Below are 23,262 nucleotides of genomic sequence, written 5' to 3'. Positions count from 1 at the left end.
ACATCTGACACTAGCATCCAGATTTTGGTTTTTAAGCACCATTCTCCAATAAAAGGAACCAAAGCTCCTTAGAGAAATGGCCAATACCAGGGTTGGGGAAGGAAAGATACAAAGTCAGTATGGATCATCTTGTGGTACCGGAAAGTAAGCACTCAAATGGGGCCATGGCAAAGAGACACAGAAGCAAGCTTAACGTGGCCCCTGCTGGACAGTTTAGGACAATTATTCACTAAAAAAATAACAATAAGTAACAGATTATAACCCTTTGAATATGAATCCATGAATCCATGCAGAAACAAACTTAAAAACAAGTAAAGCTCTACCTTATAAAAGAATTCCTTACAAAGGAAGGACAGAATTAGAAAATCATCATCTCACAGCCCCATACTTAAAAATATTTAAGGCCAAATTCACCAATGGATGGATGCTAAAACTGGTTCGTGAAAATCAGATGAGAAAACAGTATAGTTTTAAAGTATCTCTCCCCAAGATACTTATTAATTACAAAGAAAAAACACCTTATAGTGGAAAAATCTGGCAGTCACCACCTCAACAAAGTAATCATAGTTAACCAGTTGAGACAAAATGACATCATATGCCTCCCAATATGTGAGATCACAACATCACTTCTGTGTAGTCTAAAAATGCATAAATTGAAAACATCAGACAAACCAAAATTAAGGAGCATTCTACAAAACAACTATCCAGTGCTCAGGGTTATGGGGCGACTGGGTGGCTCAGCTGGTTAAACGTCCGACTTCGGCTCAGGTCATGATCTCGCGGTTTCTGAGTTCGAGCCTTGCATCAGGCTCTGTGCTAACAGCTGGCAGCCTGAAGCCTGCTTTAGATTCTGTCTCCCTCTCTCTCTGCCCCTCCCCAACTCACACTCTGTCTCTCTCAAAAATAAAATAAAAGGCAGGGAAGAGGGCACTTGTTGGGATGAGCACTGGATGTTATATGGACACCAATTTGACAATAAATTATATTAAGGGGGAAAAAATAAATTAAATTTAAAAAGAATTTTTTTTTAAATAAACATTAAAAAAAATTTTTTTTAAGTGTCAGGGTTATGAAAGGCAAAGAAAAAACGAAGGAACTACTCCAGATGAGAGGACATTAAAGGGGCATACATGGCAAATGATGCACTGTGTGATCTTGTATTGAATTGTGGGCAGGAAAAAGGTCGTAAGTGAGAAAATTGGTAAAACCTGAATAAAGTCTATAACTAAGCTATACTAGTATTAAATAGATTTTAATTTCCTCAAATCAAATAGTATTTTGAGTGGTTCAAATAGTTCATCAAATCAAGAATACTGAATTGATGTTAACTGATGATGATTTTAATCATCATACTGGAGTTATGTAAGAGAATATCCTTATATTTAGGAAACACACATGGAAGTATTTAGAGGTAAAGGGGCCCACGGCCTGAAACTTACTCTCAAAAACAATGCAAGAAGAAAATATGTGTTACAGTGTACATAGAACCAAGAATGAGTGATAAAACTACAGTGGTAAAATTTTTAAATTTGAAACACTTAGAGAATCCAAGTGAAAGGTATACAGGAATACTCTGTACTATTTTTGCAACTTTTTTATATGTCTAAAATTATTTCCAAGCAAAAAGTTAAAAAACAAAAACAAAAAAAGTAACTCCATCCTGGTATTCTCTGTCCCTGTTCCTCTCCCTAAGAGAGTACTACTTTACCTTTTTGGTTCTCTACCCATTAGATTACATGCACCATAATGGTTAGGTCTACATTTCTGCTCCTAAATGAATAACCAGCACCGAGCACAATACTTTACACTTTATATGCCCTAATTATCTTGGATTAAAGACTTAACTGTGTGCCATTTTACAGTTTTCTACTCATGAATCTTTCTGCTGATAACATTTTAAGAGGTCTCAATCAAATGATGGACATAAAATGTAAGGTATCTTGGGGCGCCTGGATGGCTCAGTCAGTTGGGCGTCCGACTTCAGCTCAGGTCATGATCTCGCAGTCTGTGAGTTCAAGCCCCATGTTGCAGCTCGGAGCCTGGAGCCTGCTTCCCATTCTGTGTCTCCCTCTCTCTCTGCCCCTCCCCCGCTCATTCTCTCTCTCTCTCTCTCTCTCTCTCTCTCTCTCTCTCTCTCTCTCAAAAATAAACATTAAAAAAAAATGTAGTGTATCTATACAATGGAATATTATGTAACAACAAAAAGAAATGAATTACTAATAACATGCTACAGCATGGATGAACCTTGAAAATGTTATGCTAAGTGAAAAAAAAAAGTCAAAAAGGACCACATGAATACATTCATATAAAATGCTAAGAATGTGCAAATCTACAGAGACAGAAAGTAGATTTGGGGCACCTGGATGGCTCAGTCAGTTAAGCATTCAACTCTTGATTTCAACTCAGATCATGATCTCTCAGTTCGTTGAGATCCAGCCCTGCATAGGGATCTGTACTGACAGCGTGGAGCCTACTTGGGATTCTCTCTCTCCTTCTCTCTGCCCCTACCCTGCACATGCACGTTCTCTCAATATAAATTTTTTTAAAAAGTAGATTTTTTTGTTGCCTAGGGCTTAGAGAATAGGGAGATTGGGGAAAGATGGCTAGGGGGTATGGGAAAGGGAGTTCTGCTGGGGGTAAAGACAATATTCTAAAATTGATCATGATGATGCACAACCACAAATATACTAAAAACCACTGAATTGTACATTTCAAATGGGTAAAGTTCATGGTACATGAAATATATCTCAATAAAGCTGTTTAAAGAAAAACAACTTTAAGAGTCCTACCAAAATTTCTGGGGCACCTGGATGGCTCAGTCGGTTAAGTGCCTGACTCTTGATTTCAGTTCAGGTCATGATCCCATGACTCACGGGATCAAGCTCCATGTTGGGCTCTGCGCTAACAGTGTGGAACTTGCTTCAGATTCTCTCTCTCCTTCTCTCTCTGCCCCTCCCCTTATGTTTTCTCTCTCAGAATAAATAAACATTAAAAAAAAAAAAAAGAGCCCTACCAAAATTTTTATTTGGAGAGAGAGAGAGAGAGAGAGAGAGAGAAAGAGAGAGAGAAATCTATGTCTATGGCCACCATGTATGGCACTGAAAACTACCTCATTATAGACTTTTGGAAATTTCAATTAAAACTTCTGTTAAAATGAAACCCCACTGACAGCCTTTTATTCGGATTTCCAAATAAAAATAACTGTTTCATGATACAGAGAAGAAATTGCCAGGAATTTTAGCCAATACTGAGTTTTTTTAGGTAAGGGTGGTTTAGGGAAAGAGAACACTTTAATGCTAGTCAACCTAACTCCTTCTCTACTCTCAAAGCTCACACAAGGGGTCATTTCTTCCTGGAAGCCTCTTTGAATGCTCAAATTAGGTTAAGTGCTCTCCTCTGTACTCCCACAGCTCCCTGTACACCCCTGTACCTTAGGACTTCTTGAGACAAACTATTTTGCTCCTCTATCAAATTATGAAATCATGTTTAATCACATCTGTATTCCTAGCACAGTGCCAGCACATAAAAAGGACTCAACAAAAATTGAGTTAAACTTGGAGTGTGAATTTGGACCTGTTTGACTTCTATGAGCCTCAGTTTTAACCTATTCAAATAGGAATTCTACCAGTTGTCTTACCTAACTCATAGGGATGAGTCATGAGAAACAAACTAGGAAATACAAATAAAAGCACCTGAAAAAAATGTAGTATACATACACAGTCTTCTATTATCATAGGAGCAACCTACATCAAGTATTAGTTATTACTGTATGGGTCATTCTCTGTACTTAATTTTGTTATAGGAACTTTGTCTTTGATACTTCTGGGTCTAAAAAGGCATAAGGGGATGGGGATACCCTAAACAAAAACTGATAAGGCTAAATTAATTGTTTCTCATTCATTACATACCTTTCTGTCAACTATTACAGGCAAAATAGAAAGCATTCTGTACCACAACAACAATGAATGAATGCTAAATTACTCAGTAAACTACAACTGAGTTGTATACAACTCAGTATACAACGGCTTTTCAGGTTACTTTACAGCACACTTTCCAGTCTGTATGTTCTGAAATGACTCAAACCACAGGCTAGAATTCTATATTTAAGAGAAAAAGATTCATGACCCGAATGCTGCCACCACACCTCAGAAACACAGCACCTTCTGCTGCTAAAACCTTTTATGCGTTCAAGAGCCCTGTGTGTTCTTGACAGAAACCATACTCATGCAGCTGAATTTAGAACATGCTGACCTTGAGCAAATCAATGCCCTTAGCATGTACTTCTGGCTTATATCACTGCAAGAGGTAGACAGCCTCACCATCTATAGTAGTCAACAATTTCTGGCCACTGTCCCCTGGCTATTTTAAGATATCCCAACACATTTCTGTGTTGCCCAGTTCAAAGAAACAGAATAACACATGAACCTATGTTTAAACACAAATCGTTTACCTTGGAACTTGGGGTATGTGTGTTCATACTGTGATTAGCTCAAAAATATTTAATTTGGTAAGTTTCCACTTCCTGCTTTCATTTTTTAAATACAACATATTTTTAACAAAAAGTTAAAAATCAAGTATAAGACACTTTTGCTTACTGTCTACTCAAATTTATAAGTAAACTTGGTAAAAAAACTAAGCCAAAATTGGTGAACAAATACTGAAAAAGATTAATGGTTTACCTGCTATTTTCATGCAAAATTACACTAGATATTAAAACAGCACATGATTAAGGACTATGTGACACTTTCACCAGTCTACCTTAGTATTAACTCTTCTAAACTCTTGGATCTAATTAGCATAAAGTCCTTTTAAAAGGTTTTTGTCCAAGCAACATAAATCAAAATGCTACTAGCAGAGTCCTTGTTTACAAATTAGAACCTCATTTTTTTTTTTTTTAACTCTAAACAAAGAATCTGCAATTTAGCAACTGTATGTATACCTTCTAAAATTCAGGTAAATTATCCACTTGAAATTTATATATAAAAACAAATTCAAAACTTAGTAATTGTACTTAGCAATTATTCATAGCTTTTTTTTTTCTCATTCCCAACAGAAGCTAATATTTGTGCAAAGGCCCACTGCTAGAAATCAACATCATAAAATATTTAGCATTTCAGATTGCTTTTTAAAGGATTTCCTTTACTCCCTTGAAACATTTAATAAATGTTTAATAAATGTTCTCAAGTGTAAAAAATAAAGCTTTTTTTTTTTTTTTTACTCTCATCCAAAAGATTTCAATAAAGAAAAGGAGTATAGGTATCACACGGAGCTAAATCTGATACGCAGTATAATGCAGGACCCAAATAAAATGAAGTCATTTACTAACAAGTGAACTAAATATAGAGCCCAAGCAGCTGGAGCCTAGAGTTTATATAATATGCTAGCTGACAACTAAAAGCTCTTAAGACAGAACCCATAGAGTACAAAGGGAAGGGGAAAAAACACTACTCTTCTCATGCTGTTAAATAAGATTTTAAAATAATTATTCCAGCAAAAAAAAATGAACTAAAAACTAATCCTGTATTCCATTAAAAAAAATCTGTCAGAAATAGAGGCTCAAATAAATGTAATTATATATTAAAGAAGACTTAATACTGTAATACAACTACAAAGCTTTTAAATCATGTAAAAGGTTTTAAGAATAGTATCTAGCACTCTAATACCAAAAATCTTACAACCAGGAATATACTAAAGAATAATTAGACTATATTCCTAATTTCTAATATATATTTTAATAAATTGTCACTAAGTGATATATATGGGACTCCTTCTAATAACCTACTAATGGCAGGGCATATATCTGGAGTTCATTTTTTGTAGTAGCTAATAAATTTCTCCTATATAGTGTCCTGGGTACTAAAGTATGTATTTGTAAGACACTAATCAGAATGAAAGGTATAGTAAAAAGGTAGATACAAAACCAGAAAAAAAACAACCCTTGCTGGGCCTAAATTTATAATCCTCATGTTCTAACAATCTTCAACAACAAACTGCATGTATCTGTCTATTCACTAACTTATAAAATGGCCAATATTGGCAAGCTCCTGTATTTGCCCACTGTTTTGGGGCTCTAGAGTATATTTCATTCTAGCTGAAATGAAAACAGTATCTCAAAATTATAAAACCATGAATCCAAAACCATTTTACATACTCAAGAAGATATTTTGAATCCTGGTAATCATTAGCCCTTAAGACTACATATTGACACTCCAAGCTAGCATTGTATTAATCATGACACTATAGCACTTTATCAATATTTACATGGAAATTATTTTCTTTTTTAAATTCCACCCATAGCACCAACACCAAAATAACATTATCCATAACATATAGATGGAAGCATAATCAAACCTGTTATGGAAAAGTCGCCTAAACATTCAAGGCAGCCATGAAGTGTGTCTGAATCTCAGTATCACTAATCAAAATAACTTTTTGAATTCTTATCTAAGTATTCAGTCACATCTAATTACCTTTAATAAACTAGTTCTCTAAGTGCCAAAATACTCAAAGATATATACAAAAATTACTATGAACCCTTTCCCAACATTTGAAGACTTCTGTTTGATCATCATTAATAACCTATCATTCCTTCAGGTCATGGAACTTTGGCATGGAACTGCTGGGGAGATTTCTACTCTGTTTAGGCAGATTTTATGCCTAAATTTTAAAAATCTTCTTAACACCTCAAACCTAAACCAATCTTGTCTGGATTTATTTATTTACCCAAGCCATCTTTTTTACCATGTACACACAAAAAATTATTTCATTTAGCCAAAATTCAACATTTATTAAAGAGCCAAAAGGTAGTTGTCACCTACCTGTAGTACCGAGATTGTAGATATGTTGAACAAACAGTCTTTGATACATGACTGGCCGACCCAAAGTCTATCACCTTAACCCTGTATGGCTGCCGAACAGGATCCACCAGCATAATATTTTCTGGTTTGAGGTCAGCATGAATTAAACCAAGACTTTTCAATTTTTTCAGTGCAGTGGCCACTTGTTGAAGAATGGGTCGAATTACTTTTAGTGGCAGGGGGCTGAACTTATTTTGTTTCAAAAAGTCATACAAGTTTTGTTCCAGCATCTCAAAAACTAAACAAGTATGGTTACGGTGCTGAAAGCATTCATAAGCTCGTACAAAGTTATATTCATCAGCATTTTCAGTACTGAGTCTTGCTAATATGCTCACTTCTATTTGACCTTGACGTGCATAAGAAGGGTGATTCTTCAAAATTTTGATTGCTACAATTTCATTTGTCCCTCTTTTCCAGCATTTGACTACCTGGCCAAAAGTGCCTCGACCAAGAAAATCAAGGACTTCATAAGTATTTTTCATGGAGCATAAGACTTCATGCTGTACTAACTGATAGTCACCTTCTCCAGTGGTACAATTCTGTTTTGTTCCTGTGGTAGTTGTCACAACTGTCACTGGATTTCCCATGTTGGTTTGCAACATTGCAGGAAGTATGGACAATTCATCAACAATCTGCATTGCGCTGCTATGATTATCCAACTCCTCACTCTTGCGCTTCAATCCACATCGCTGGGGGCCTTCTAGGAAATTGAACCTGTGTCGCCACGCCCCAATCTGAGGTGCCTCCACTTGAGCTTGCTGTGCCTGAGCTGCTATGACCTTTGTAGCACCCACAGTGTTTTTTAAAACAACAGCACTTGTCTGCAACGAAAAGTTGTGTCCTCGAGGTCTGTTAAATGGTATCTTTGTCTGAAAAACACTACCCTTCGTGGGAGGATGAGAATTTCCAATATTTTTACCATTCACATAGGTCCGTGGATAGTTTCTTTCCTGGAATACACAACTGCTTGGCTCTACTTTGAGTTTCTTCACACTACAAAAGGCACTTGACTGAGTTTGATAAACATACGGTGGGTAGACCAAGACTTGTGAGGCCATACCTGGGGGGGGGGGGGGAGGGAGGAAAGAAAAAGACATTATTAACTACAAAAAAAAATTGCATTTAATTTTAAATCTCAAAGAAAACTCTCAAGGGTCAAGTCCATAATTTATAAAAATAATTAAACTCCATTAAGATTTTTTTTCCCTTAGAGAAGATAAGCATTTCAGTATCTCCATCTTAGCTAATTAATCCTTCAGCTATTTTGAGTATTGCATATAAGCCTGGGAATAAAAAATTGAGTGCATTTAGTTAACCAAAAAATATCTACCAAGCAGCTGTAATGGCCAAGATATACCCTAGGAACTATGCCAACCATTTTTCTCCCAAAAGGGAAAAATACAGATCCCTTAACTATATACATTTGGCAAAGGTAAAGCATTCTATCACCAAATTATCATTTATGAACCAATGACAAGGAAAGAAAACATACACTGCATAAATAGAGTCACATTCCTTATAGCTAAAGTTCAAGAAATGCCCCAGAAAAAATAATCAATTGTAAAAATTGTAAATAAGATATAGGTCCTTTGCATGATGTTCTCCTTACTTAATATCTTTTTCCACATCCACCCTTGTACACTTAAGTGGACTTCTTTACATTCAGATCAAAGTGATGCAATACCTTCTTGTTGAAGATTTACTTGGAACACACACTCGCCACTCACTCCCTAGGCCACAGTTGGGCATTCAGTGCTCAATAAAAGCTTCTATGTTCTTCTAATTAGCATTCATGACATGATATTACATTACACTCCAATTGTGAGTGTATCCATCAGTCTTTCACACTAGATCTGAAACAAGGTACCCAGGATATAGAGTTGGTGCTCAATAAATATGAGTTGGTCAAATTAATTTTAAAATATTTCCACTCCCCACAATTTAAAAATCTGTATTGTATTAACTGGGCAGTCTCATACTGTTTTAACAAATCAAACATCAATTCCTTAATTCAAAAACAACAGATTGCCATCACAGTATGTAATATATGTAAAATATTTAAAATATTAAGAGTTACCACCTATGGAAGGAATTACCATGCAGAGGTTTAATACATGCTTTATTTGCAATATTTTATTTAACCATATTAATATCTTCCCAATTTGCTGTTAAGAAAACTAAAACTCAAGAGGAATTAGGTAACTGGCCAAGGTCACATAGCTAGGGTGTAGTAAAAGAACAGGAAAATACATTGCCCTCTTGGGGCATAAATTTATGCCTCCTTCAACTTCCTAAATTTTTTTTTTTTTTTTTTAAGATATTATTTCTGGGGCACCTGGGTGGCTCAGTTGGTTAAGCATCCAACTCTTGGTTTCAGCTCAGGTCATGATCTCCTGGTTCTACTGTTTGAGCCCCGCGCTGGGGTCTGCACTGACAGTGCAGAGCCTGCTTGGGATTTTCTCTTCCTCTCTGCCCCTCCCCTGCTCCTGCTCTCTCTCAAAATAAATAAATAAACACTTCTTAATAACTACCTACCACATTCCTAAACTGACCTGGCTCTAGTAAGAAATGAGCAATAAAACCTTATTAGACAAATTAAGATTTGATGTTCAATGTGTAAGAAAAAATTGTAAATTGAAATTCTGGGTTCCAAACCATTTCATCCAGCATCAGAAGAAGTTTCAAAATTCCACCAATTTTTCTCCTTTTAATGAGGCGAAGCCACAGGGAAAACTCCTTCTAAACATATTGAACCCATCATCTAATTCACTTAATGTTGGTGAGGGCCGCCAACCTTATCTTCAACAATTTAGCATTACCGTGATTCCCATTTCAAACCACTTCTGTGATCTACACCCACAGAAATAGACTGAGAGAAACAGATGATAAAACTGACACAAAAAAATTTCTAAAACATCTATTATAAATATACTTGTGGATTTAAAGAAACGCATGAACATAAATAGGAGAGACATGAAAAGCATCTTTAAAAGGGAACCGGTGAGCCTAGAAAACCATGTATTATCATACAGACAAAGGAAAAGTAATTTGACAATACCTAACAAAGCTGACATAGAATCAGGCACCTCAGATATAGTAAAAGAATATTCATGCAGTATAACCTAAACACTCATTCAAAAAGCACTGGGTAAATACAAGACCAACTACAATCTTGCCATTTGCAACTACGTGGATGTAACTGGAGGGTATTATGCTAAATGAAAATTAGTCAGAGAAGGACAAAAATCATATAACTTCACTCATAAGGGAAGAGAAACAAAAATAATATAAAAACAGAGAGTGGGACAAAACAGAAGAGACTCATAAATACGGAGAACAAACTGAGGGTTGCTGGAGGGGTTGTGGGAGGGGGGATGGGCTAAACAGGTAAGTGGCATTAAGGAATCTACTCCTGAAATCATTGCTTCACTATAGGCTAATGTGGATGTAAATTTTAAAAAATAAAAAATAAAGTTAAAAAAATTAAAAAAAAAAAAAAAGAATGAAAATAATCTACCCTGTTATGGACTGATTCCCATATTGTTGTATGAAAAAAGCAAGATTCAGAAAAATGTGTACTTTACAATAGAATTATTAGGGTGCCTGAGTGGCTCAGTTGGTTGAATGTCCAACTTCAGCTCAGGTCATGATCTCGCAGCTCAGGAGTTCAAGCCCGGCATCGGGCTCTCTGCTGTCAGCATGGAAGCCACTTTGGATCCTCTGCTCCCCCCTTTCTCTGCTCCTCCCCTACTCACTCTCTCTCTCTCTCAAAATAAATACACTTTAAAAAAAAAAGAATTACATATGTATATATTTGCATATACACTGAATATCTGTATACATATAAAGTGTGGGTTTCTTTGCCTCAGAGGAGAGTAACAAGAATTCTGGAGGCAAATGACAAAGATTTACTTTTCATTGTATACCCTTTTTACCACTTTAATTTTCACTATGTATGTATATTGCTCAGTCAGTTGGGCGTCTGACTTCAGCTTAGGTTATGATCTCATGACTTGTGAGTTCGAGCCCCATGTCAGGCTCTGTGCTGACAGCTCGGAGCCTGGAGCCTGCTTCGGATTCTGTGTCTCCCTTTCTCTCTCTCTGCCCCTTCCTGCTCACGCTCTCTCACCTTCAAAAATAAACATTAAAAAAAATTATAGAATATATAGATTTCATATTTAGAGATGAAATAATATACTGGGATTTGCTTCAAAATAATAGAGAAAATAGATGAGGATATGAATAAAATGAAATTAGCCATATACTGTACTTCATAGGATCTTGATGATCAAGTAAAAAGCGTTTCTACTTTTGAATGTTTACACTTTTCCTTAATAAAGAGTTAAGTGAAAATATTTAAAACTCCACCCAGAAAGATTCTGATTCAGTAGGTCTGTAGTGAGGTCCAGGCATCTGCATGTGTACAAGCTCCCAAGGCCATTTAGATTCACACTAACATCTGAGAAAAAATGATCTAGTTTATACAAAAACCGTAGCAAATTTAAGCCCTACCAATTCAAGGTCCTCAAGTCTCAAAAGACAAGGATGAAATCCTAGGGAATAGAATGCATACCACTCTTGGCCAATCCATGCCATTAAAAAAAAATTTTTTAACATTTATTCATTTTTGAGAGACAGAGCATGAGTGGGGGGGGGGGGGGGGGGGCACAGAGAGAGGGAGCTGTCAGCACAGGGCCCAAGGCAGGGCCCAAACTCATGAAGCGTGATATCATGACCTGAGCTGAAGTCAGACGCTTAACCAACTGAGCCACTCAGGCACCCTATGCCAATCCCATGCCATTTGAAAGCGAAGTGTTATATGAACAGCTGAGATCCAGGTAACTGACATACTGATATTTAAGAATCTACTACAATTTCTGAACTCTGGGGGTGCCTGGGTGGCCCAGTCGGTTGAACTTCTGACTTCGGCTCAGGTCTTGATCTTGCAGTCCGTGGGTTCAAGCCCCACGTCAGGCTCTGTGCTGACCACTCAGAGCCTGGAGCCTGCTTGGGATTTCTGTCTCCCTCTCTCTCTGCCCCCCCCCCCCATTCACTCTCTGTTTCTCAAAACTAAATAAATGTTAAACAAAATATATTAAAAGAAATTTTTTTTCTGAACTCTGCTGTTCCTACCTTTTCTTCCCCAACATGCCAAGCTAGAAGGCAAACAAGCCAAGAGCCCCAACCAAGGTTAACTAAAGGAAACTCAGAAAATTACCCCTCACCAAGCACTGTGCTATGTAGGGCCAATCTCAAAGGAGACTTTAGAAAATAAACACAGATAGGAATGTCCCATCATATACATAACACATAAGAAAGGGTGAGGGTGGTGCTGGAGACAGCTATCATAAAGGACCACAAGCAAAGAACTCTAAATTACTAATTAACTTGGCCACTGTGACTCCCTGCCATATCCAGGTATTAAGTCTTTTCTTCTCCCAATCCTCTATCAGATAAAACTCATGGTCTGATAAGAGTATCTTATACTTGAAGTTTATGGATTTTATACAGTACAGTAAGTAAGGAGAGTACAGGAGCTGCTTAAGTCCATGGAGTCTAAAACACAGACTCAGTACAATACTATTATTACCTATTATTTTCACTGCAATTCAAATTACATTATACCTCTGTAGCTTTATTATTTATGACTTTGTCATTTGTTCTTATCAACTAAGAAATGAAGTTTTGTAACACTACCCCTTTGTGAGCTGGGGCTGCCTATAATATATCACTCAGAGAATGGTGAAGACTCCTGTGAGAGCAACCATTAAGCTTCCATTCCTCAAGCTTAATAATCTCAGGTACTTTAATAGGGCCTTATTTTTCCAACCCTCTAAAAGACTTTAAGACCCATCTGAATTGTATCCAAATTTTTCACATCCTTTTACAATTACCAAAACAGCAATGTAACCAACATTGACACCCACAAACCTGAGTCTGTCTGACCACCACTAACCAGGTTTTCTACTTTTTTCCCTTTTCAGGCTTTCTGAAAAGGGAGGAAGCAAAAACAGAAATACTTTACTATCTTACATTCAATTTATTAGCCAATATTAAAATTCTGAACAATTCTGCCAAACTTATACAAAGCCCATAGGTAACTGGGTTCTTCTTCAAAATGTATGTGACAGCACAAATAGATTTGAGTAAACGCAATGATGCCTTTACATTCTCTTCACTCAACTTTCTCTTACTTGTGCAAATCTCAATTTTTAAATGTACTTCTTTTTAAAAAAAATTATGATAAAATATGCAAAACACAAAATTTATCATTTTTAAGTGTGCAGTTCAATGGCATTAAATATATTCACACTGTTGTGCAACAATCATTAGCATCCATCTCCAGAACTTTTCTCCTCTTCCAAAACTGAAACTCTACCCATTAAACAACTGTCCAATGTCCCCTGCCCCAGCCCCTGGCAACCACCACCATTCTATGCTCTGTATGAATTTAACTACTCTAGGTACCATATATATGAAATTGTACAGTATTTGCTCTTACGACTGACTTACTTCACTTAGCATAATGTATTCAAGGTTCATCCACGTAGCAGTGTCAGAATTCCCCTCCTTTTTAAGACTAAGTAATATTCCATTGTATGTATATGTCATATTTTGTTTATTCATTCAGCCATCGAAAGATATTGGGGGGTGGGTGCCTGCCTGGCTCAGCCAGTGGAGCATGCAACACTTGATCTTGGGGTTGTGAGTTCAAGTCCCACATTGGGGGTAGAGATTACTTAAAAATAAAATCTTAAAAAAAAAAAAGATATTTGGGGTGCTTCCTCCTTTTGACTATCGTGAATAATGCTACTATGAACACGGATGTACAAATTTCAAGACTCTACTTTCAAATCTTCTGTGTATATACCCACAAGTGGAATTCCTGATTATATAATAATTCTATTTTTAATTTGAGGAATCACTATATTTTCCAGAGCAGCTGTACCATTCAAATTCCAACCAGTAGTGCACAAAGGTTCCAACTTCTCTATATCCTCAACAACACCTATTTTTTTTTCTTTTTTATAATAGCCATCTTAATGGATGTGAGGTGGTATTTCATTGTGGTTTTCAAATCTCTATTTTTAAATCTAATTCATCAGGCCTAGCTGTACTAACACCTAGAGCTTGATGTCATCCATAGCTATAACAAATGAGCTTTCTATTTTTTCATTTGAGTTCTTGACAAATATTAAACATTACACTTAAAACTCTATAGAAACCCACATTATTAGCTGGACATTCCCAAATGACTACTGAATAATCCCCAGGTCTTTCAGACCATCAGTGGAAAGTACAGAAATTATTACATTACTAAAAGCATCAAGTTTCAATTTAAAACATAAGTATGCAAAAGAACAGTATTTCTAAAGATGAACAACAATAAATGAAAATAACAAATAAAATGAAAGTCTTTTAAGAAGAATTTCTTTTTTTTTTTTTTTTTTACTTAAAGAGAAGCTCAGGGCACTAAAAAATTATCTCATAATAAACAGGGATAAGAGACCAAAGCATTAAATTTGTAGCTACTATTCCACAATCAAAAAAAAAAAAAAAAATACAACAACCAACAAAAAAGAAGTCACCTCAATGCAAGTTACCTTAGGGAATATTTTCACTGAACTGGAAATAAGCAAATAGTACACTAGATCAAAGTAAACCTTTGATTCTGTTTACATAAAAACCCTGCTTTCAGAGTTCTTTTCTGAACATACCTATCAACTCTTTCTAGGATACGTATTAAAATAAGGTAGATACAAGTGAAGTTCACTTTCAAAATTGAACTTATTACCAAACTCTTTAAAAGGAGACAAATGGAACAGGAAATGAAAAATACAGTTAAGACTGTTTTGTCAGTAAAATGTACCAAAGCACCTTTAACCTAATGGCATCAAAGCTAACAGAGTCGGGAGGATTATCCTACATGAAAACAGTAATGGTATGTTCTACACTGTTAGAGTAGTACCTAGTTCACTAAGAGAATGATGTTTTCAGTCAAATTACCAAACATACATTACAGATTATAACTGCCTTCCAGCAGCTATGATCAGCACCAGAGGCAAAAAGACTGAAAAGCGCTATGTAAAAATCATTGCGCATGCTAAAAACCAAAGAAAACACCACCACTACCACCATCCCCCCACCCCACACAAGCAGTCCCTACTACACCAGATCGCCAGCCTATTCTGGTCTTTACTGGGATCCAAACGTTTCTTCTGGCCCTCTTTCTCTCCCTCATCTCAATTAAGCCTCAAGATCTGACCTGGGTACATCAAAACGGCACTTCACATTCTGTCCTCAAAATACTATCGATCTCTTCCTCTGACCTACCATCTCTTTGTGATTATCTATCTCCCACCACACAAATTCCCAATATCCTTTGCTAAATTCTAGTTCCTCTCCTTCTAGTGCAATACATTCAAAATTAACACTTCTCTTATGTAACACAAAAGGCATTTTTAAAGATGCTTAGCAGTAAAAGAATCCAAAATTCTAAATCTGAATAGTGGCTCTCAATCCTTTTCCTCACACACTTTCAGGTATGATGAAGTTAGAAGAAGTGAAACACTTTAGAGGAGGTAGTATTCAAAAGCAAAACTTTTTCAGAGAAGTAAAAGCACTTTAGGGAAGGCGGTCTTTACCAAAACATTTTTATGTGCAAATCAGAAAGTAAGCCATTCCAAGAAAGGAGCTCTGTGCATCAATATAATGACTTTCAACCCTGCAGAATGCCTTTTTGAAAATAACAGGGTCAACCTAATTCACTCAGCTAGTGGGCCAAAGAGGAATTACGCTGTTCAAAGTCTAGAAAAGAGTTAAATGAATAAAACCTAAAGCTGTGTTAGCGCCACACATCTTTTCAAACTTACTTTTTTTCTAAGATACAGCAAACGTAAGTTGTATTATAACTCAAAGTTTTGTACAAATGTCTGTGCCTTGAGTTCACAAAGTCTGACAAAGAGATCAAAGGAGATAGAATGAAGTCTTCATGTAGCAATATTGTCTATAATCTAGTTTCATGTAAATAATAGATTTTTCCAACTTGGTTTACCCATAAAGATTTTGCTTTCATGAATATACCTAGAAAATAAGTATACCTAGAAAATATGCTTCAACTGAAAATCTGTCAACATTTCATAGAGGGGATTAAGGGACATTTTTCTTAAGAGCTTTAAAACTGAAAGATAAGGTATTAAATACAGAAAAGAATACTAAAAACAAGTATTACACTATTTTAATGACACAGTGATTGATTAAAGCCATGAATTAAACAATTTGTTACTGCAATGGCATTTTGACCACTTTATTTTGAAACCTCTCATAACCACAATATTTTATTATATTAACATGAATTTGTTGTATGTCCTCTCAAAAAAATCATGTAACAGCCCATGAAATACTTATGGTGATACCACGAATGAAAACCTTTAAATAAAAGCTGTACAATTTGAGCTGAAGTTTAAATTTCTACTAACTGGCCTAATTTCAACTTATTTTTCAAATGATAAATGAGTTAGTAATCTATGAAAGTTGTATCAAATTCACTCTTTAAACATCTTACAACTAAATCCACTGTGAATACTATCAAATAATGTTTTAATATTATTTTAATTCTACCTTTACCATACTTATATCTTACTACAATTAGCCTATTCTCAGTTACAAGTTTGAAGTTTAAAGATTCAATTACTTGAAGCAAAAGAAAAAAAGTTTAGCTTCCTTCATTAGTACCTAAACTTTAGTTTGTGACAATAAAATATAGATGAATCTATCAGTGTTTTTTAGGACAGCTTCAAAGAAATACATCATATTTTGTGGAAGAAAAAGAAAAAAACTACTAATTTAATCCAACGGAAAACTCTTTTATAAATTATTTGCACTTGTAAGTTCAAATTTTGGGTGCTATTTTTTAAAAAATTAAGTTAATTTACCTGAATTTAATCACTCCTGCCTTTTTTAAAGATGTTTTTCTTTAAGTAATGTCTCTACACCCAAAGTAGGGCTTGAACTCACAAACCCAAGATCAAGAGCCACATACTCCACTGACTGAGCAAGCCAGGCGCCCCACACTCCGGCCTTTTTTTCTTTAATAGGTACAAACTTCAAAGGTAAAACAGTTTATAAACTCCTTTATATTTTGTATGGACTGAATAGGTAACCCATATGCTTCATTTTGGAATGGCTACCCACCTCACCCTACCCCATCCAAAAACAAAGAGGATCTTCACTGCTTTATTATTTTTTAAAAAAACCTCCAGTTAGTTATTTTCCAAGTTTTTAACATATAATGACCCCTGTGAACTTATTATGAGAAGTTTACATTGCTGTGTTTGTCCCTCATTACATTTAAACAGTTTCACACCCACATGCTCTAACTATTCTCCAACTGAAGTGCTAGAATTTTCAAGAGGATAAATGTAAAGAGGGGGAAAACCTCCACCAACTATAGATATTTCTACCTTTCAATTCTAAAGAACATTAAAGGGGGAAGAAAAAAAAAACAAACCTCTGCATCTATAAATGTCTTACAACACAAAATACACCATGGTCAGCCTAGAGGTTTGTATTTTTATACCTTTCAGTTTAAAATTAATGTTATGTTTTTAACAAATCACAAACCTCTGAAAAGGTTTTTTTTTTAAACAAAGAAAAGACACAACGAGGAAAAGATGGGAAAAGCTGACTTTACTAAAATTTAAAATTTGTATGTATTTATTCAATGATAACACAAAGATAAGCCATAGAAACAGAGAAGATACTGGCAACACATGTAACTAACAAAAGATCTGAAGAAATCATATTGTGTTTGGCAAAATTCAGTAGAAAAGTGGATAAAAAATATATACAAGCAATTCACAGGTAAGGAAATGCATGCCAAAAGACTTATTAAAAAATTTTCAGCCCCATTAGTAATAAGGAAAACACTCATTAGAACTAGAGTAAGATGCCATTTTATACCCATCAGACTGACAAAAAGGAGGACAATACCCAATGTTAAAAAGTTGTAGGTCAACAGAAGGTAAAGAAGTACAATCACTTTAGGGAGCAAAGCTGAAAATGGACATAGTCCATAATCTAGCAATTCTTCCAGGTATACATCCTGCCTACAGAAACTCACATAGGTACAAAAAAATTAAAAATTTAAAATTTAAAAAATTTTTAAAAACCCACAGGTAAATTAATGTTCACTGCTGTTCTGTATATTTATAGCAAAATTTTGAAAAAACCCGATTGTCAGAAAAGAATAAAGTGTGGCTTTTTCCTAAAATGCACAAAATACAATGGTGGCCTATACCACAATAATCATATATTTATATACCACAAATAAAGAGAAAACAACAATTATAAGAATGTGACATCACTGATTTTAAGATGTATCACAATTTCGAAGATGTTAAAATGTGGGAGAAATCGTGTATGTTAGAATTAATGATGTGCAGCAAAATGAATTCACTGAAAATACATATATGAACATGGATAAATCTCCACAAAAAACAAGTTGCAGAAGTACACTATCATATGTGAAAAAACTAATAACAGACAAATCTATACTGTATTTAGATATATTAATTTCATGGGACACTTGGGTGGCTTAGTCGGTTGAGTGTCTGATTTCGGCTCAGGTCATGATCTCACGGCTCATGAGTTCAAGCCCTGCATCAAGCTCGCTGCTGTCAGCACAGAGCCTGCTTCTTTTGTCTCCCTCTCTCTCTCTCTCTGCCCCTTCCCCGCTGGCACTCTCTCTCAAAAATAAATAAATCTTTAGATATATTAATTATGTGGTCAAAGTATAAAAACACCCACGGAAATGATAAACGTGCCAGGAAGAAAGGAAAAAGGAGAGACTTCAACTATGTGACTTTTATTTTGCACCCAGGATGGCAACTGTATAGAGTTGATTATGTTACTCCCTATACTTTCACAGCCTAAATTTACATTAATGTTTTTTTTTTAATTTTTTTTTAACGTTTATTTATTTTTGAGACAGAGAGAGACAGAGCATGAACGGGGGAGGGTCAGAGAGAGGGAGACACAGAATCTGAAACAGGCTCCAGGCTCTGAGCTGTCAGCACAGAGCCTGACGCGGGGCTCGAACTCACGGACCGTGAGATCATGACCTGAGCTGAAGTCGGCCGCTTAACTGACTGAGCCACCCAGGCACCCCCACGTTAATGTTTAAATGAAGAGGGAAAAAAATCTACCAGAGAATAATCTCTTCAACTGAATGTATTTTTTAAAGAAAAAATATAAATAACCATTTTAGATATATTGTATTAGCATATTCAATAGCCATATCCGATTTCAGTCCTTTTTTTTTTTTTTTTTCCCCCCAATTTTTCTTTCAATTCAAATCAAGTAAAGCCATTTAGGAGCAGAAAGACATAGCAATGAAGAAAACATGTTTTCTCATTGAAGAGCTGCTTCTAGCAAAAGGGAAACACATGTATCCACATAACTACGTCACTAACAAGGGCAGTGACCTAAGATGTACAAGATATGCAGGTAGCAAAGAAAATAGAAATGACTGAAGAATGCCCTGAAAGAGCACAAAAGGATTCACTACATTAACCTATGAACTAATTTTTTTAAGTTTATTTATTTATTTTGAGAGAAAGAGAAAACATATTGTGAGAGCAAGAACAGGGGAGGAACAGAGGTGGGGGGCTGGGGGGAAAAAATCCCAAGCAGGCTCCTGGCTGTGAGCACTGAGCCAGACACAGGGCTCAATCTCAGATCTCACAAACCTTGATCTCATGACCTGAGCAGAAATCAAGAGTTGGATGCTTAATCAACTGAGCCACCCAGGCGCCCCCCACTCCCGCATTAGCTAAAATTTGAAGTATCATGGGAAGAAGTCTCCTATGTAGAAAAGACTATTCCATGAGATAGAAATCAATAGCATATACCAAGTCAAAGACTAATGAAAATATGACATATTAGCTTTACTTGGCTAGAGAAAAGGACCACAAATTATGCTTGGCCAAATCCAACCCAGCCTGTTTTGTATGGTCCACGTAGTAAGAATGGTTTTTACTTTTTAAAGGCTGTTTGAAAAAAAAAAAAATTTGTAGCAGAGACCATACACAGCTTGAAAAACTAAACTATTTGCCATCTAGCCCTTTAAAAAAGTTCACTAACCTCCACACTAGAACATAACTTGCCAGGGGAGTAGGTTGCTGGAGAAAACAACGATCCTTGAGAAGAAAGACAACTATAAAAAAAAAAGAGCACCGATCATGAAGAACCTTGTGTTCCTTGTTAAGGAGCTATAGGGGATGGGATGCCTCTAAAGGGTTTTAAATAGAAAAGCGACATAATCATATTTGTATTTTAGAAAGATCACTCAGGCAAAGTTCTAAAGGATGAAGTGGACAGAAACAAACAACGGAAACAACAGTTGAAAGACTACTTAATAGTCCAGATAACAGCTGATCAGAGTCCCAGCAAAGACAGTACCAAGGAATGAAATGGAGTATGGATTACCAATAGGTAGCCAGGAGGAAGAACCACAAAGCTCAGTGAGGAGTGGGGAGAAACACAACCATGTTTCTGGCTTGAAAAACTGATAGCCGGGGTGCCTGGTTGGCTCAGTTGGTTAAGCATCCCACTCTTGATTTTGGCTCAGGTCATGATCTCATGGTTTCATGAGTTCGAGACCCACATCAGCCTCCACCAGCAGCACAGAGCCTGCTTGGGATTTTCTCTCTCCCTCTCTCTGCCCCTCCCCCACTCACGCTGTCTCTGTCTCTCTCAAATAAATAAAACAAACTTATTTAAAAAAAAAAAGATAGCCAAGTGATAACAGAAAATATTAAAAAAAAAAAACAACACAAGAAAATTGAGAGAAAAAGTTGGATTTTAGACATGATGATTTTGAGGTGCCTTGTGATGTAGCCCAATTCCCCTAAATGTATATTCTTAAAGAAAGGCCTGCAAGTAGGTAGTTTACTTAGGAAGTTCCCACCCCAGGAGGCAGGAGTGAAGAACTCGGGAAAGTCAGGAAAGAGAGGAAAGTAATTCATAAAATTCCCCATTTGGCAACAATCATAATTACTGATTGAAACAACAGATGCAACAGACGCAAAGATGCAAAAACTAGTGGGAGAAGGCTTTAAAGATAACAGAATATTACTGTTGGGAGACAATTCACTGTGGTCTCTCATGTTTCTCCTGGTCTTGCAAGCAACATCACTGCCTATGTTCCAGAGTATCTTTTCAAAGGATATTTCTATATCCCTGAACATCCCTGGAAGGTAGAGATAGTATAGTGTCTTCCTCCAGGGCAAAGGGCAGGTTGCTTAATGTTCAGTATAATAAAGATAATGACTCCCTCTTGGTCAAATGTCAGGCAGGCTTCCTGCCCCTTAGGAAAGATTCAAGTTTCCTAAGCCTAGAGTTCCTCTCCTGTAATGCAACTGCTTTTGTGCAGGAGTTACCTGGCTGCCCTGTTCACATCACCCTGTAGGGAATTCAGTTGAGGAAGCAGGGCAAATACTGACACAGTGACTACTGCTACTGCTATGAGTAAGAAGGTCCTTTAACTCTGACCGAACAGTCTATCTTCTGCCAGCTTCCATGGCATACTAATAATCAAAGGAAAGCTTCGATGGCATACATACTAATCAAAGGAAAGAAATCAGCAGGTGCCACCTTAATTAAGTGATCAATGTTAAAATCTGTAGTAATGGCACCTATCATGTGCCTCCTGATATGAATGTTCTAAGAGGAATACATTTTACTATGATATTTCTAAGCACAAGAAAACAAATCCAAACAGGGCCATTCTTCAAAATAACTGGCAGCATTCTACAAAAATGTCGATGTCAGAAAATAACACGAGACTAAGAAACTTTTCAGATTACAGAAAACTAAAGAGACATAAAAACTGAATAGTCGGGGCACCTGGGTGGCTCAGTTGGTTAAGTATCTGACTTTGGCTTAGGTCATGATCTCACAGCTTGTGAGTTTGAGCCCCACTTCCGGTTCTGTGCTGACAGCTCAGAACCTGGAGCCAGCTTTGGATTCTATGTCCCCCTCTCTCTTTGTCCCTCCCCTACTCTCTCTCAAAAAATAAATAAACATTAAAAAAAAAATGAATAGTCTTTGCTTTTAGGAAAAACATTAGGGGCGAAAAATATACATATATTAGGGGTAACAAGATATCATGACTACAACTCACAAAGTTCAGGAAAAAATACAGATACATATAGAGAGAAAAAAGTAAATACAAATGGAATAAAATATTAATATCTGAAGAATCTAGGCGAAAGATACGTAAGAATTCTTTGTACTATTGTAATTTTTTGTAGGTCTGAATTTTTGTTAAGTGGTAAGTTAAACAGAAAAAAAAGAATATGAATGACAGGCATAAAATAAGTGTTTTTCTTGCACAAGGCTGCTCTTCAAGGGTTACTCATTTGGGAATGTACTTTTTGAGTATTTTAGACATGACCCAGATCACCTAAAATCTAGAATCATCAGATACACAATGAGTCCCTGGGATCATCAGCCAACATTAAAAAAAAAAAAAAAAAAAAAAAAAAAAGTATTCATAAGCAATGAGAAGAAATCTTTTCATTTAAAAGTATTACTTAATTCACAGTAGTTTCTGGAGCTCTTGGTCATTATGTAATTTCTTCAATGGAGACTAAAAGTAGAATTTCACTATGTGCTCCAATTAATTTGACAAAAAGGGCTTCTTATTCTTGAAAAGACAGAGAATCCTAGTACTAGTCTATACAAGGCTCTACAATAGGAATTAGAAAATAGAACCACATTAACTAGCAATATTCAGACAATAAAAAGTAGTTTCTAGTCACACGGTTTCATTTCTCAATTACTGTTTAAAGAGTGTATTTATAAAAGACAAAATAACATGTCCAACTGGAAAACAATAGATAAATACACCAGAAATTAAGTGTTCAATGTGAATAGTAAATGAGTTTAACTCTCTTCATTGGTCATTTAATAAATATCAGTATTTTAAATACCTGTATCATTAACAGGTTATTTTACCAGTATTCTGCCCAGGAAATTACTTACGCTAAAACATTTCACATAAGAAATATGTTCACATAAATGAACTTCCCCTAATGTAAAGCTTCATAAAATAAACTTGCTATCTGAGGTGCCTACAAAACATTTATCTGAAAACACTAAAGTCTTGGGTATTTTCCAGCAGTATTGTGAACAAAGCATCTAGAGAATGTGTTGACTATAACACAAATCAGCATGTTAAATAACAAGCTTCATCTGACTTAGCAAAACATTCCAACTTTTGGAACAGAAAATGACCTGTTGGACATTTCAAAGCTGCTAGAAATCACCCTGCAATACACGCCCGGCCCCCCAACCTTTACTTTAGAAAAGCTGAAAAAAGAGTTAATTAAAAGAATACTTA

General features: G+C 35.9%; 1 protein-coding gene across 6 annotated transcripts in view; it reads right to left on the bottom strand.

Annotated features, from left to right (window-relative positions):
* The window catches only part of HIPK3 (homeodomain interacting protein kinase 3), a 92,006-nt gene that overhangs the window by 54,581 nt on the left and 14,163 nt on the right, over positions 1 to 23,262 (bottom strand). For all 6 annotated transcript variants that reach the window (XM_042906515.1, XM_042906519.1, XM_042906518.1 and 3 more), the window contains exon 2: positions 6,819 to 7,917. In XM_042906515.1, the coding sequence (XP_042762449.1) occupies positions 6,819 to 7,915 (1,097 nt within the window). In that variant the 5' untranslated portion in view covers positions 7,916 to 7,917. The remainder of the gene's footprint in view (positions 1 to 6,818; positions 7,918 to 23,262) is intronic.

The sequence above is a fragment of the Panthera leo genome, chromosome D1 (genome assembly GCF_018350215.1).
Source record: "Panthera leo isolate Ple1 chromosome D1, P.leo_Ple1_pat1.1, whole genome shotgun sequence".
In the NCBI taxonomy this organism is placed as follows: Eukaryota; Metazoa; Chordata; class Mammalia; order Carnivora; family Felidae; genus Panthera; species Panthera leo.
Note: the sequence above shows the minus strand (reverse complement) of the source record. Positions and strands in the feature narration are given on the sequence as shown.